General features: G+C 35.1%; 1 protein-coding gene across 6 annotated transcripts in view; it reads right to left on the bottom strand.

The window, feature by feature from the left end:
* dctn1b (dynactin 1b) overlaps nt 1-12,694 on the bottom strand; it is a 178,518-nt gene that overhangs the window by 124,213 nt on the left and 41,611 nt on the right. For 2 of the 6 annotated variants that reach the window (XM_028801500.2, XM_028801502.2), the window contains exon 1: nt 8,731-9,087. The exons of 1 other annotated variant lie outside the window; for it this stretch is intronic. In XM_028801500.2, coding sequence (XP_028657333.1) covers nt 8,731-8,763 — 33 coding nt within the window. In that variant the 5' untranslated portion in view covers nt 8,764-9,087. Of the gene's footprint in view, nt 1-8,730; nt 9,088-12,694 lie in introns of those variants that run through there. 3 more of the 6 variants (XM_028801501.2, XM_028801504.2, XM_028801505.2) reach the window with 2 other exon arrangements.

The following is a 12,694-nucleotide window of genomic DNA, read 5'->3' as shown; positions in this document are numbered from 1 at the left end:
CAGTGAGGCCTACGATGATTACTTAGTGTGAACTCAGACTAGGTAATTTGTTCCATACTGTGCCCAAGCGCAATTGTCCTCCTTCCCTACTCCCCTGATGGCCTGCCCTCACACTGTACTTAAAGTTCTGGGACCAGGCATGCTTTCATCTTGACCATGTGACTTTGTGTAAAGCAAAACAAAATCCCAACACGGAGTGACTCCCCTGATGGCCTGCATCCACACAGTACTTAATGTTCTGGACCTGGGCACGCTTTCGTCATTACCATGTGATTTTGTGTAAAGCAAAACAAAATCCCAACATGGAGTGACAGCATGCATGTCAAAATGATTTTATATAGTTTCTATTTTTTCTTTTCTTGTAGTTGTGTAGGACAGAATACAGATCTGAGTGTGCAATGAAGCATTTTGCTGTTAATCGTGCTATATGTACGAGAACATTTTAACGTTGACGAAAGATGATAAGGGAAGAATTTGCTGACTTTCTTGCCAACTACAATTCACGTTCATCTGTAAGGTGAGAATAAAAACCTGTTTTAACTCAAATGGTACTGACTGAAATGAGAATTTGACTTGTCATATCATTGACGTCATGTCTGTTTTCAATGCTCGGGCACGTTTAGCAATCACACTGTTCACAAATCCTACTGAACTGTGTTGTGGAGCTCACCTCTTCCAAGCAGGCCAGGGCACGGTAAGGTTGGCCTGGCATAGAGTGATCACACTACTCAAATAAACTAGACAATGGGGGTTACTTATGGACAAACGTGCTCGGGCACGGAACAAATTGCCTGTCTTAGGCAAGTGGCACAGCTAGCCATATTAAATGTACAGCATGTATACATACTGTATATACATGTATTACATACGGTGTATATAATAAAAACCCACCCTCTCCACTATCACACCCCTGACGGGATCACAAATAGGATGGGGGAATAAAGACATTACAGCATCCAATCTTGAAGGAAAATTAATTAATGTATCACTTGCTCTGTGTTTCCATAAATTTTCCAGAATACTGTAAATCAGATGTCTGAAAATATCTCCTTTTTACATGTGTGATGGAATGCATGTCATGGAACTAGTGTGAAAACTCTGAAACAATTTAATCACACACTGAAATTTACTAGTGGTGTCAACTATAGCGATTAAGGAATGTCAAGGTTTTAATTGCAGTCCTTAAATGTCTCACCGCTTCAATGTAAACTTCTGAGTTGTTTTGAAATGAAAACCTAACACTGCTTTTAGGCAATAATGTGATTCCTGCCTTGAACCAAAGGGAAATATGCCACTGAAAGACAGGGAGAGTTGCACAGATATAACATATAATGCAAAGAAAACAACAGTATTTTGACCTCCTACTTAATATAACAAATGCTATTCCAAAAATCCTTTCCTTTTTGTGTGCTGCTTTTTTCTGATAGCATGTGTGCCATTTTTGTGAAAAAATGATTTTTGCATTATTACTGATTTTGTCAATTATTTAATCACTGTCACCTGTTTCTCTCAAGCACAGACATATGTACACATATACACACCCACACAAACAAACATATATACATATACTTACAAATACACATGCACCTATGATTTAAAAGATTTTACTAATGAATAAAAATACATTTAAAGCCTCTCATCAGGAGGCATACAGCTAATGTTGAGCAGTAAAACCTCTAAAATTTGGAAAGTACATTTGCAGCATGTTAAAATCTTTACTTAATTTACTTTAATTAACTGAGAACTCTATACCGAGATGAAAAGTGCTGTGATGTTATCCTAACTAAATTATTCATGCCTAACCATAACCAGATGTGGCTTATTCTCAACCTTTGGACTTTTTATTTATTATTATCATTAAAAGCCCAGTAATTTCTCTCTATTATAAAAGGAAATCCTGAGAGCCAGACTTTTTGAAAAAGATCATTTCAAGTCCTATGAGACGAGATTTTGGCCATGAGATTTTTTCAAGTCACGCCTTCCTCTCAACCATATTCAACCACGGACATGGCCCTCTCACCTCTAATTCATGTGAATGCTTTTGTCAGACACAGTTTCCTGCTCTCTTAGCTCTTACAAATTTTTACATTTTCCTCACTTTAAGTTCCCAATAAAAGAAGACTTATTATGTCCAAATCTTATTGGAGAATTTCATCCCGAAGGGTTATCAACAGAAGAAAGGAGTACATGGGCAACCCTAGCACTGAGAAACGATGAAGTCGAACTATTTAACAAGAAAATTGTCGATCAGTTACACGGCAAATTGGTTAAATGCATATCGATTATGCTGACAGTTGATATGCCATTCGTATTAAAACGTTAACAGTTTCCCGTTAAAATAGCTTTTGCAAAGACAATTAACAAATCACAGAGACACACATTCAAAAAAGGTTATGTATTAGAGAGAAAGAAACGAAATTCACTCATGGGCAGTTATACATCACGTTGTCACGATATAAGTCCAAACACAGAATCAAAATTCAATGCAATATTGATGAAGATTTAATTCAAAAAATTGTTTTTACTGAAGTTTAAAAAGTATTTGCTTGTTAATATCAAATCCAAACAGAATGAAATCGTGTAACGCAACAAATAACTCTAAAGCAACATGAAACATAATTTACTTTCAAATTATTACATTTTACTGTTTTTTAATATGGTTAATTACTCACTGTAATGTAAAATAGTTAGTTTTATTATGCATATGTAACAATTCCCATGAAAATAATCTGTTTAAATTGTACATCCACATCCCCATACGCAAGCGGCAGAACTGCAAAGTGGCTAGCACGTAGTGCTGACCTGGGGGGTTGATGAGCGAAGCGAGAAGGGGGCAAAGGCCCTAGTACATTTATATTAAAAAAAGCCATTTATTAAAAAAAAGCCAAATAATTCTGGCTTAGAGGAATACCAGACACTACAGCAAGAGGTATTAAAAAAATTCTTAAAGTCAGAAGAGAAACTGAAAAATAATTGCCAAAACAAACAGCAAATAGGTTTTTTTAGTACTACTCCAGTAAAAAGACAACAGAAGAAAATTCAAGAAACCACAGGGACACGAAAGAAGAAATTGTTGAAAATGAGAATGGGGACAAAATGGTTCCTAGTATTTACAGACCAATAAGTCTTACTTCTGTACCATGCACAAGTATGGAAACTATCATGAAAAATTAATTCAAAAGCTACTTATATGAAAATAATATACTAAATAACAGCCCACATCATGGTTTTATGACAGAAAGATCTTGCCAAACCAATCTTAGATTTCTGAAAAAAGCAAAGCATAAGACATAAATTACTTCAGATTTTTAAAAAGCCTTTGATACAGTGCCACACCAAAGATTAATTCTGAAACTAGATGCTGCAGGCTTCAGCGGTTGCCTAAACTACTGGTTGTCAAGTTGGTTAACCAACAGGGGATAAAGAGTACAGAAAAGAGGTGAACGCTTCTCATGGAGTGAGGTCATCAGTAGAGTCCCTCAGGGGTCTGTCCTAGGACCACTGCCTTTTCTGATTTATATTAATGGCACAGATTTCAGCAGACTTAGTAAACGTGTGAAATTCGCAAATGACACTAAAATTGGAATTGCAAACACAGACTAGGAAGGATAAGCTATTCAAGAACACTTCAGCAAGATTAAGAACTATGTGAAAATTTGGAAAACACAGTTTAATGTAGAAAAGTACAAAGGTGCTACAAATAGGCAAAACGAACTTCAACTATAAAAACAAGACTTGAGACAAGATTTTTCTTAAAGTAAGCATCCTCTGAAAAGGATTTACGGGTTAATGTTGACAGAACATTTTCATCATCTAACAATGCATACAAGTTATTAAAGTGGTAAATAAAATGTTATGGTATAATTAAAAAAAAAAACAAAAAAAACACTTGAATATAACTCAAGAGACATTATACACATACTATATATATCACATTAGTGAGACGACACCTGGAGTGTTTTGTGCAGTTCTTAGGCCTCATGTATAAACGGTGCATAGGCATAAAAATGTTGCACACTCCTATCAAGATGTGTAAAAACTAAACTTGTCGTAAAGCTACGCACATTTTCATTGCAGTCTCAGTCCATTCATATGCACGTTTCAGCTTGGTTATGTAAGCGGGCGGCACCCAGTGTCAATGCAATGCTACTTGTGGTTTCCCTTTCTTTTTTAGATTCACATTAATAGCACGGGTTTTATGAAATATACTGAAATTAACTTCATATCATTTACAAATTTATGGTACTTGATTATAATTAATCTGTAACAATATAATAATGGTGCACAAAATGGCCAAACTATTCCAACTACAATGGCTGCTGTAGAATTGTTAGAAGACATAACAAATGGAAGAATTAGAAGACAGCACGTATTTACAGATCATACTGCTTTCTTGTCCCATGATGATGACGACTGGCTTCTAAGTCAATTTTGGCTTCCAAGAGCTATCTATCCTCTTGGCGCTGTGTGCTGAACTGGGGTCAGCTTTACAAAGGCAGACTTTGAGGAATTGTGCTCTACCTCTTCCTTTGCAAGTTTTGTCCACCCTCAGGTTTTTAGCCACAGAAGCTTTTCAACGTGAACTGGTTAACCGATCGTATATTTCTCAGTCATCACTTGAGTCATATAATGCCAGCTATATATGACCATATTATTTGCTTGTCGTCCAGATATACAAGATTTCCTTACACTGTGGTTGAATAGGCAAACATCAAAGCAAAATTTGCAGCAACATCCGATCTTCTAAATGTAATTGGAGCAGTCAACTGCACGCGCATTGCTATAAATGCACCTTCTGAGAATGAATTTGCTTAAGTAAATAGAAACATTTCCACTTTATTAATGAGCAAATTGTCTGTGATGCAAAAATGCATCCCATTAATGTTGTGGCAAGATGGCCTGGCTCAAATCATGTTTCATTTGTTCTGGGAACAAACTTGAAAATGGTGTTGTGTGTGATGGCTACTGTCTAGCCAAAAACTGCAGCACCTTGCTGCTCAAACGATGTGAGCTCCAGAATTCCACTATCTCCTCCAGAGATGTTGACACTCAGAAAGTGAGCTGTGACTTGCCATTTGAAATCGACTTTGATATCTGACAACTTCTTTTTTATTTTCAGGCGCTGTGCAACTTTCTGAAATTGAACTTTTGAGTGCCCTTGCCATGCTGTACGACCCCACCAATTTCCTGCCTCCACTTCACTAAGCAGGACCTCCATTTCACATTAAATGAAAGTCTTCTTTTTTACATGTGCTTATGCCATTGTGTTTTAATAAAACACTGAATGGAAGGGGCTTTTTATATTGATTTGCATATTCAAATAGGCAAAACTATGGGAGGAGCCGGGGTGGGTCTGTAGGCTCATGAATGTGCATTAAAATTCACGTTGATTGGGATTTATAAGGTGAAAAGCGCATAGAATGTTGCTTCTGCACAGTTTTATGCATCTCTTTTGTGCCTACGTAGTTTTGTCCGTATGCTACGTTTTAGTATGAATTCTATGCAAAGCATTACACATGAGACCCCTGGTTACCACACTACAAGAATGAAATAACAGCAATTAAAGCTGTGCAAAGTAGAGAAACCAAGTGCATCCAATGACTTAAGAATATTTCATACTCGGACAGACCAAGAGTATTTTTTTTGGTTTTTTTTTTTTTTTTTTTTTGTATCGGTATGCTGCTGCTGGAGTATGTGAATTTCCCCTTGGGATTAATAAAGTATCTATCTATCTATCTATTAAACCTGTTAGTCTCGAGCAATGGAGACTGGGTGGGAACCTAATCCAAGTCCTCAAAATTCTCCATGGCACTAATAAAGTAGATCCAACAGGTTTCGTTCAACAGTGAATTACTGTGTACATACTGTTTACATATTAATATAAAGACAAATGCATAACACTTGAGTATGTTGTTTAATTGGTTGCTAAAAATTTACAAAACTGCAGATGGAGCTTTAAAAATAGCATCTAATTGCCTCCTAATTATAGCACATAATTTAAAATGTCATTGTTAATGATTTGCTTATTACTTTCTTCACAGGTAAAAAGCCAGAAAGCCAATATGTAGTACATGCATTTATAATTAACTGACAGGTAATGCTTTATGTCAAAAGGGGAGAAAACCTATTTTAGAACAATAAATAGAAATGCTAAAATATTCAAACCAATTTGACTTTTTATGACTGGCAGCCTTTTGAAAGCTTTAAAATAGGTATTTGTATTTATTGTGTTTCCTGTTAAGAAAGATCCATCATATCATTCTTTTGTTAGAAAGTTTTATTTTTAGCATGCATACAAAATTCTAAGGGGATAAATAAATATAAATAGTGCCCACTCCTCTATAGGATGAACAGAAAAAAAGAACCAGGATATGTGATGTGGCTTAAAGGATCTTTGAATCTCCTAACTAAGCATGATAGCAGGAAAGAAAAATAATGTCTAAAGGCTAGAACATAGAGTGTATGATAGAAATTAAAACAAACAACATTCCTATTGTATTGTTTCTATGCAACACCATTTTATTTATCGCATTCATGCATTTCTCCTTGCATTAGTAATTCCCTGAGATATGCATAAGAGCTGTTTCTTACCAACTATGTCAAAACACCAAAAATAAATTAAAAATGAAGGTATTGGTCAAATACATCAGCTAAAATTAGCTTTATACCCCCCAAACTACTTAATGAAAATAAATTGTCCTTATATTCCCCACTGTTGTTCATATATTTACAGTTATAAATGCTTAAATTTGACAATACCTTTCAAGATTAGCACCATGTCATCATTTAAATATTTGAAGAATAAAATGCAGACAATTTAACACCACATCCTAAAAATGCAATACGTCTTAGAGATACTTTTTACATTACTAGACCATATCCCTCCAGCAAAGGATGCAAGCAAGAATACAAGTGAGAATGTGTCAGCTGTAGAGTGTCTAATGACGCTGTTTTTTTCATAAACCACTTCTGGAAAACACACTTGTGAACAGAAACAGAACACGCTCAGATGCAAACCACCATTTGAATTGTTGGCCTGCCTCCCATTGTTACATTTATATCCACTAGAGTACCTGCAGAAGTACCTCAGATATGCAAAAGTATGAGGCATATTCTCTTCCTGATAAAGATTTCACTTGCTTTTCTTTAACTTTTAATCTTTAGTTGTATAGTTTCTCTTTGTGGAATCTGCACCTTTGATATCACCTGAAACGCAATGTTAGCCAATGAATAAGCTGTTAGTGGACTGGTCACGAGACCAATGAATGTTGTGGGGGAGAGGTCTTCAGTTCAAATGCTCAATTGCATTTGAACACGTTCCATTTCAGATCATGAGTGTTTTCCATTAGTGATTTTCTTTAGTAACACTAATATTTTAGTAAAAAGTCATGTTTGGGACCTCATTAGCATACGTCTCTATGACCTGAAATGTGAATTACACGACACAAATATATTGCCAAGGACCTTTTTGTTAAAGTTTACTGTTGTCCCTTTTTGGTCATCATGAACATCTAGAGTACTCTATCAGAAACTTTGATATCTCCACTCTGCATGAAAATATGAGATCAAAATGTTTTCTTTGCCATCACAATAAAGTAAGTAACATATTATTTACATTGGGTTAAGTAACAAATTTAAAAAATTTTGGATGGAGTATTCCTCCAAATGTAAATCAAACCTAAAAGATTACTTTTTCTCTCTTGCTTCACAGAAATGTTTTATAGTCAAAAGTAATACAAGAAATGTGTTTTATTTCACCTAGCTACTATGGCATTCTATATTCTTGATGTTGGGAGTTCCACCCAACAGTACTGTCAATATCACATTCCTTTTTTTTTGCTTGTAGTGCCAATTTGCTCATGAGTTCCAGTCTGGTACAATTTTTAATTTTCACTGCTTTGTAATCATTTTTTGTAGCACATGAGGATAATTCCAAAATTTGAAGATTAATTTATTTGTTGATAATTCACAGCTACTCATGCAACAGATCCTGTCATGCTCAGAAGTCCAGCAAAGACATCCATAGATCAGAGCACTGGAGTTTATTTACTTCACTTTCAGTAGGATAAAAGGACACAAGTTCAACTGTGAGAAGAAAGATTTTAACAGGACCACAGTAGGAGATCAAGCCCAGATTCATGGTTGTTGCAACAGAAAGATGAAAGACTAACAGTCTTAAACCTCTACATAATCATGGAATGCTAACTGCACTACTATTATTATATGTTAACAAGCAATGTTCTGTAGTTGAGTGCTTCTGACACAGACATGCACAAAACATTTCATACTCATCCTGTTCTATACTTTTACCTATTATTTAGCTTCAAATAAAAAGTTAATCAAACCAACAAAGAACAAAAAAGCTGAAAAAAGATACATTAAAATGCTTCATCATCAAGAGGTGAGTGAATGGACAGGTGGCTAATTAAGCTGCTGTTGTTTAAAAAATAAATATTTTACAGAGCAAAGTCAAAGAATAATTTTTTCCTGACCACTAATTCCAAAACAAATTTTACAAACCACATACAGAAGTATTGTAAAAGATGTCCACTCATATGGACAAAGTAAGTAAAGGCATGGCAAAGAGGATGCAAGACAGTATTATAATAAAACTGAAAACACTAGAAAAGAATTCTAATTACACAAAACAGAAAAAATTCAATTAAAATAGCATGAAGCTTTTTTACAGTAATTTACTCCTAGCTAATCTGTATTATTATGTCTACTTACCCGGGTGTATATGTGTCTTTTGCTCTGAGCCATGATGCTGCTGTGTTCAATGTTACAGAGATGATGTTTATAACTACGTTTTAGGTCTTTTTTCACACCATTTCTATTTTCTTAAAGAGCTTAAAATGATTTCATCTGTATTGCAATAATCAGGCCATGGTTTCTAAAGACCAAGGGAGGCAGCTTACATTTCCAACTTCTCTAAAGCCTGCTTTATAAAATCCACAGAAGTGAAGGTCCACCCATGTGAAGAAAAAAAAAAATCAGCTTGATAAAGAAAAAAGCCTCCTTCATCACCCAACACCTCCTGATCACATATTCTGGTTTGGCTTTAATTTAAAAAAGAAATCACGCGTCAAAGCATCTGATGAAGGCTTGCACTGCGCTACTGCCAGTGCTGCCTACTGAATCAGTTTGGGCAGGTCTTGGTGGGTGCTGGGTCCTAGAGTCCACTGTGTGTGCTCTTACTAAGTAAAGATCTGTTGTTGAGACTTACAAGAACAAAAGCTTGAATGTTAAACTCTGTATTTATTGAAAATTAGATAAACAAAAAAGGTGAACCCTAACCAAAAACATATTTGTAAATTTAAATCCTTAATTAAGAATAGAAACTGAAACATAAAAAAAAAAAGTTTTCTAGACGTATTTTTGTTACATAAACATTCAGCTGGAAAAAATGCAAACACTAAAATGAAATAATGAACCTGATAAACAATAAATTATGCTGACATTTTATTACCTCAGGAGAGACTAACGTAAAAGAAATGCACTTGCTCTAATTAGAAGGATTACATTAACAAATACATACATCATCAGGAAAATCAATTATAAAACCTGACTGTAAATATAAAAAGAGGAAAAGGACAGTGTCAGCAAAATTATCAAAATCACAACACTAACCACACTTGTAGAATAAAAAAAAATTTTTAGGCAAAATAGTGAAAGGTGGTTTAGGGTTGCCTGACCACCATTTACTGCTTCAGTTAATTTTGTAATGTTGAAGCTATACAAAAATGCATGATTAAAGTATTACATAAATTTAAAAAATAAAATAAAACAAGACACAAAACAGTTCTTCTTTTACCATCTCTGGTCAAAGTCTAGCCAGTTATTATTATAAGGTGTGGCATTTTATACAGGCTAACATTTACCCTAACACAGACAGCCTAAGTCAGCTTACTTAAATTAAGGTGTGTACCATGGGTTTCTAACAGTAGAAACAACTGCATCAATTCCAAAGTAGAGTGCATCCATGTTAGGATTAAATGACACATTATTCCATTTATTTACAAATGATTTGTTCAGATAAAACAAGGGCTCAATACCCATACCAAACCATAACAAAGTGATCTAATTCAGAGAGGATTTAATCTTACAACTACACTACTGAAACACACAGTTCTCGTCAATGTTTAAGGTATATGTTTAGACACTGATCACTGAGCTCTAGAATTCTTGATTTAATCATTCCACTTAAATGAGCAAAACAAAAATTGGTATATGAAATTCAATATTTTAAAGATACCTCAAAGCTGATTCTAATGTATGTACCAGTATGCTTTATATTCCAATATGCTTTGCTGTTTCCAACAGATCACAGACCTATGTAAGATACCTGAAATACAAATCATCAAAATTACAGAAAAAACAATGGATACTTCCTAGGCCCTGCGGATTCAGCGGGTTGGATAATGGATGGATGGATGGATGATCTACTAAATGTTGAGTTCCAATTTCAAACTAAACTGTAAACTACATTATATGAATGAGATAAGCATCAGGCAAAGTAAACAATGTAGTCCATATTGATATGCACACAAGCTAATGATTAAAAAAAAAAAAAAAAAAAAAGACTTATCTTCACAGCAATTTCTACATACCAACTCACAGCTTACTCAAAATGCCACATCTGAACTCCATCTTATGACTTGTGCAAGCTGGTTACTACTACCAGAGTAGTATTTTTACAGCTACTGAAATTACTATTTTTATTATAGCATAAGGTATTTATTATTATTATAATAATACAGTAATCCCTCGCTATATCGCGCTTCGCCTTTCGCGGCTTCACTCCATCGCGGATTTTATATGTAAGCATATTTAAATATATATCGTGGATTTTTCGCTGCTTCGCGGGTTTCTGCGGACAATGGGTCTTTTAATTTCTGGTACATGCTTCCTCAGTTGGTTTGCCCAGTTGATTTCATACAAGGGACGCTATTGGCAGATGGCTGAGAAGCTACCCAGCTTACTTTTCTCTTTCTCTCTCTTGCGCTTTCTCTGATTCTGACGTAGGGGGTGTGAGCGGGGGGCTGTTCGCACACCTAGACGATACGGACGCTCGTCTAAAAATGCTGAAAGATTATCTTCACGTTACTATCTTTTGTGCAGCTGCTTCCTGAAACGACATGCTGCACAGTGCTTCGCATACTTAAAAGCTCGAAGGGCACGTACTGATTTGTGCTTGAAAAACAAACTCTCTCTCTCTCTTTGTCTGCTCCTGACGGAGGGGGTGTGAGCTGCCGCCTTCAACAGCTTTGTGCCGCGGTGCTTCGCATACTTAAGCCAAACAGCCCTATTGATTTGTTTGCTTTTTTCTCTATCTCTGTGACATGATCTGCTCCTGACACACTCCTTTGAAGACGAAGATATGTTTGCATTCTTTTAATTGTGAGACGGAACTGTCATCTCTGTCTTGTCATGGAGCACAGTTTAAACTTTTGAAAAAGAGACAAATGTTTGTTTGCAGTGTTTGAATAACGTTCCTGTCTCTCTACAACCTCCTGTGTTTCTGCGCAAATCTGTGACCCAAGCATGACAATATAAAAATAACCATATAAACATATGGTTTCTACTTCACGGATTTTCTTATTTCGCGGGTGGCTCTGGAACGCAACCCCCGCGATGGAGGAGGGATTACTGTAGAATATTTGGCAGATGATATTGCTCAAGGCAAATTACAAGAATAAGAGACATTTCAACTGTTAACAGATACATTTTACAAGTGAAGCATTCAGTAGGGTTTAGGTACAGTCAAATCAAAACAATTGTAATCGAAGATCTTGGCACTACAGTGCACCACCTACTTTTTAAATTACTAAAGAAAAACAATTTGGCTAGGATACCATAGTATCATTAATGACACAAAGTAGCTCTTCATTATTTCATCAAATTAAGGAACACTAGCCATCTACTTAAATTACTACTATTATTAACAGCTTTAAAATGTTTATTAAAATACAAGTGATAAGCAAATTACATGGAGCTTTTGGATTTATTATGGCATTTAGTATTTTCTTATTGAATTGTAAATCATGATTTACTGTAACTACATCTAAGGATATATTTTACAACTGTAAAATATATCAAACACTTTTCGCGTCCACTTCAAAATTACAATATTTAAAAATATGACATTTTATCCCATACAAGGCAGGTAGAACATATTAAGTGTCTACACTTTGTCCAGTGCACGTTTAATTTAGTTCTAAATACAATATAACACATTAAGTCACAATATTTGCAAAGTGAAACGCTACAGATAAAAGAAGGCTACATTTTAATTTCTAGGGTGTAAATCACTAAACCAACAAAAAAAAAAAAAAAACAGAAGTCTATCTGCATTTTATAAACTGGAAACTGAAAGAACAACACTGATGCAAAGTCCACACTGTTCATTTATGTATATTGGCAGCCAAGACAATAATCCTTTGTTGAGTTTCTTCTTTTAATTACACTTACTGTTTGCCAGCTCCTACATTTAAATTGCAGATTTTAGTGCACATTTTAATTCACAGAAATACTGTTTACCGTTTATCTAAGGTGTTTATTAACACCTTTCATTCTCTCTCTCTCAGACAGACAAACAGAAGCCACAGTGTTTCACTGTAGTATAAATAGAAGACAACACACAGGCATTCATCACAATGGGAAAAACCTGACAACAAAATGATAATGTTCAACA

Source organism: Erpetoichthys calabaricus, chromosome 5, assembly GCF_900747795.2.
Source record: "Erpetoichthys calabaricus chromosome 5, fErpCal1.3, whole genome shotgun sequence".
NCBI classification, from domain to species: domain Eukaryota; kingdom Metazoa; phylum Chordata; class Cladistia; order Polypteriformes; family Polypteridae; genus Erpetoichthys; species Erpetoichthys calabaricus.
This window is presented reverse-complemented; position numbering and strand designations above follow the sequence as displayed.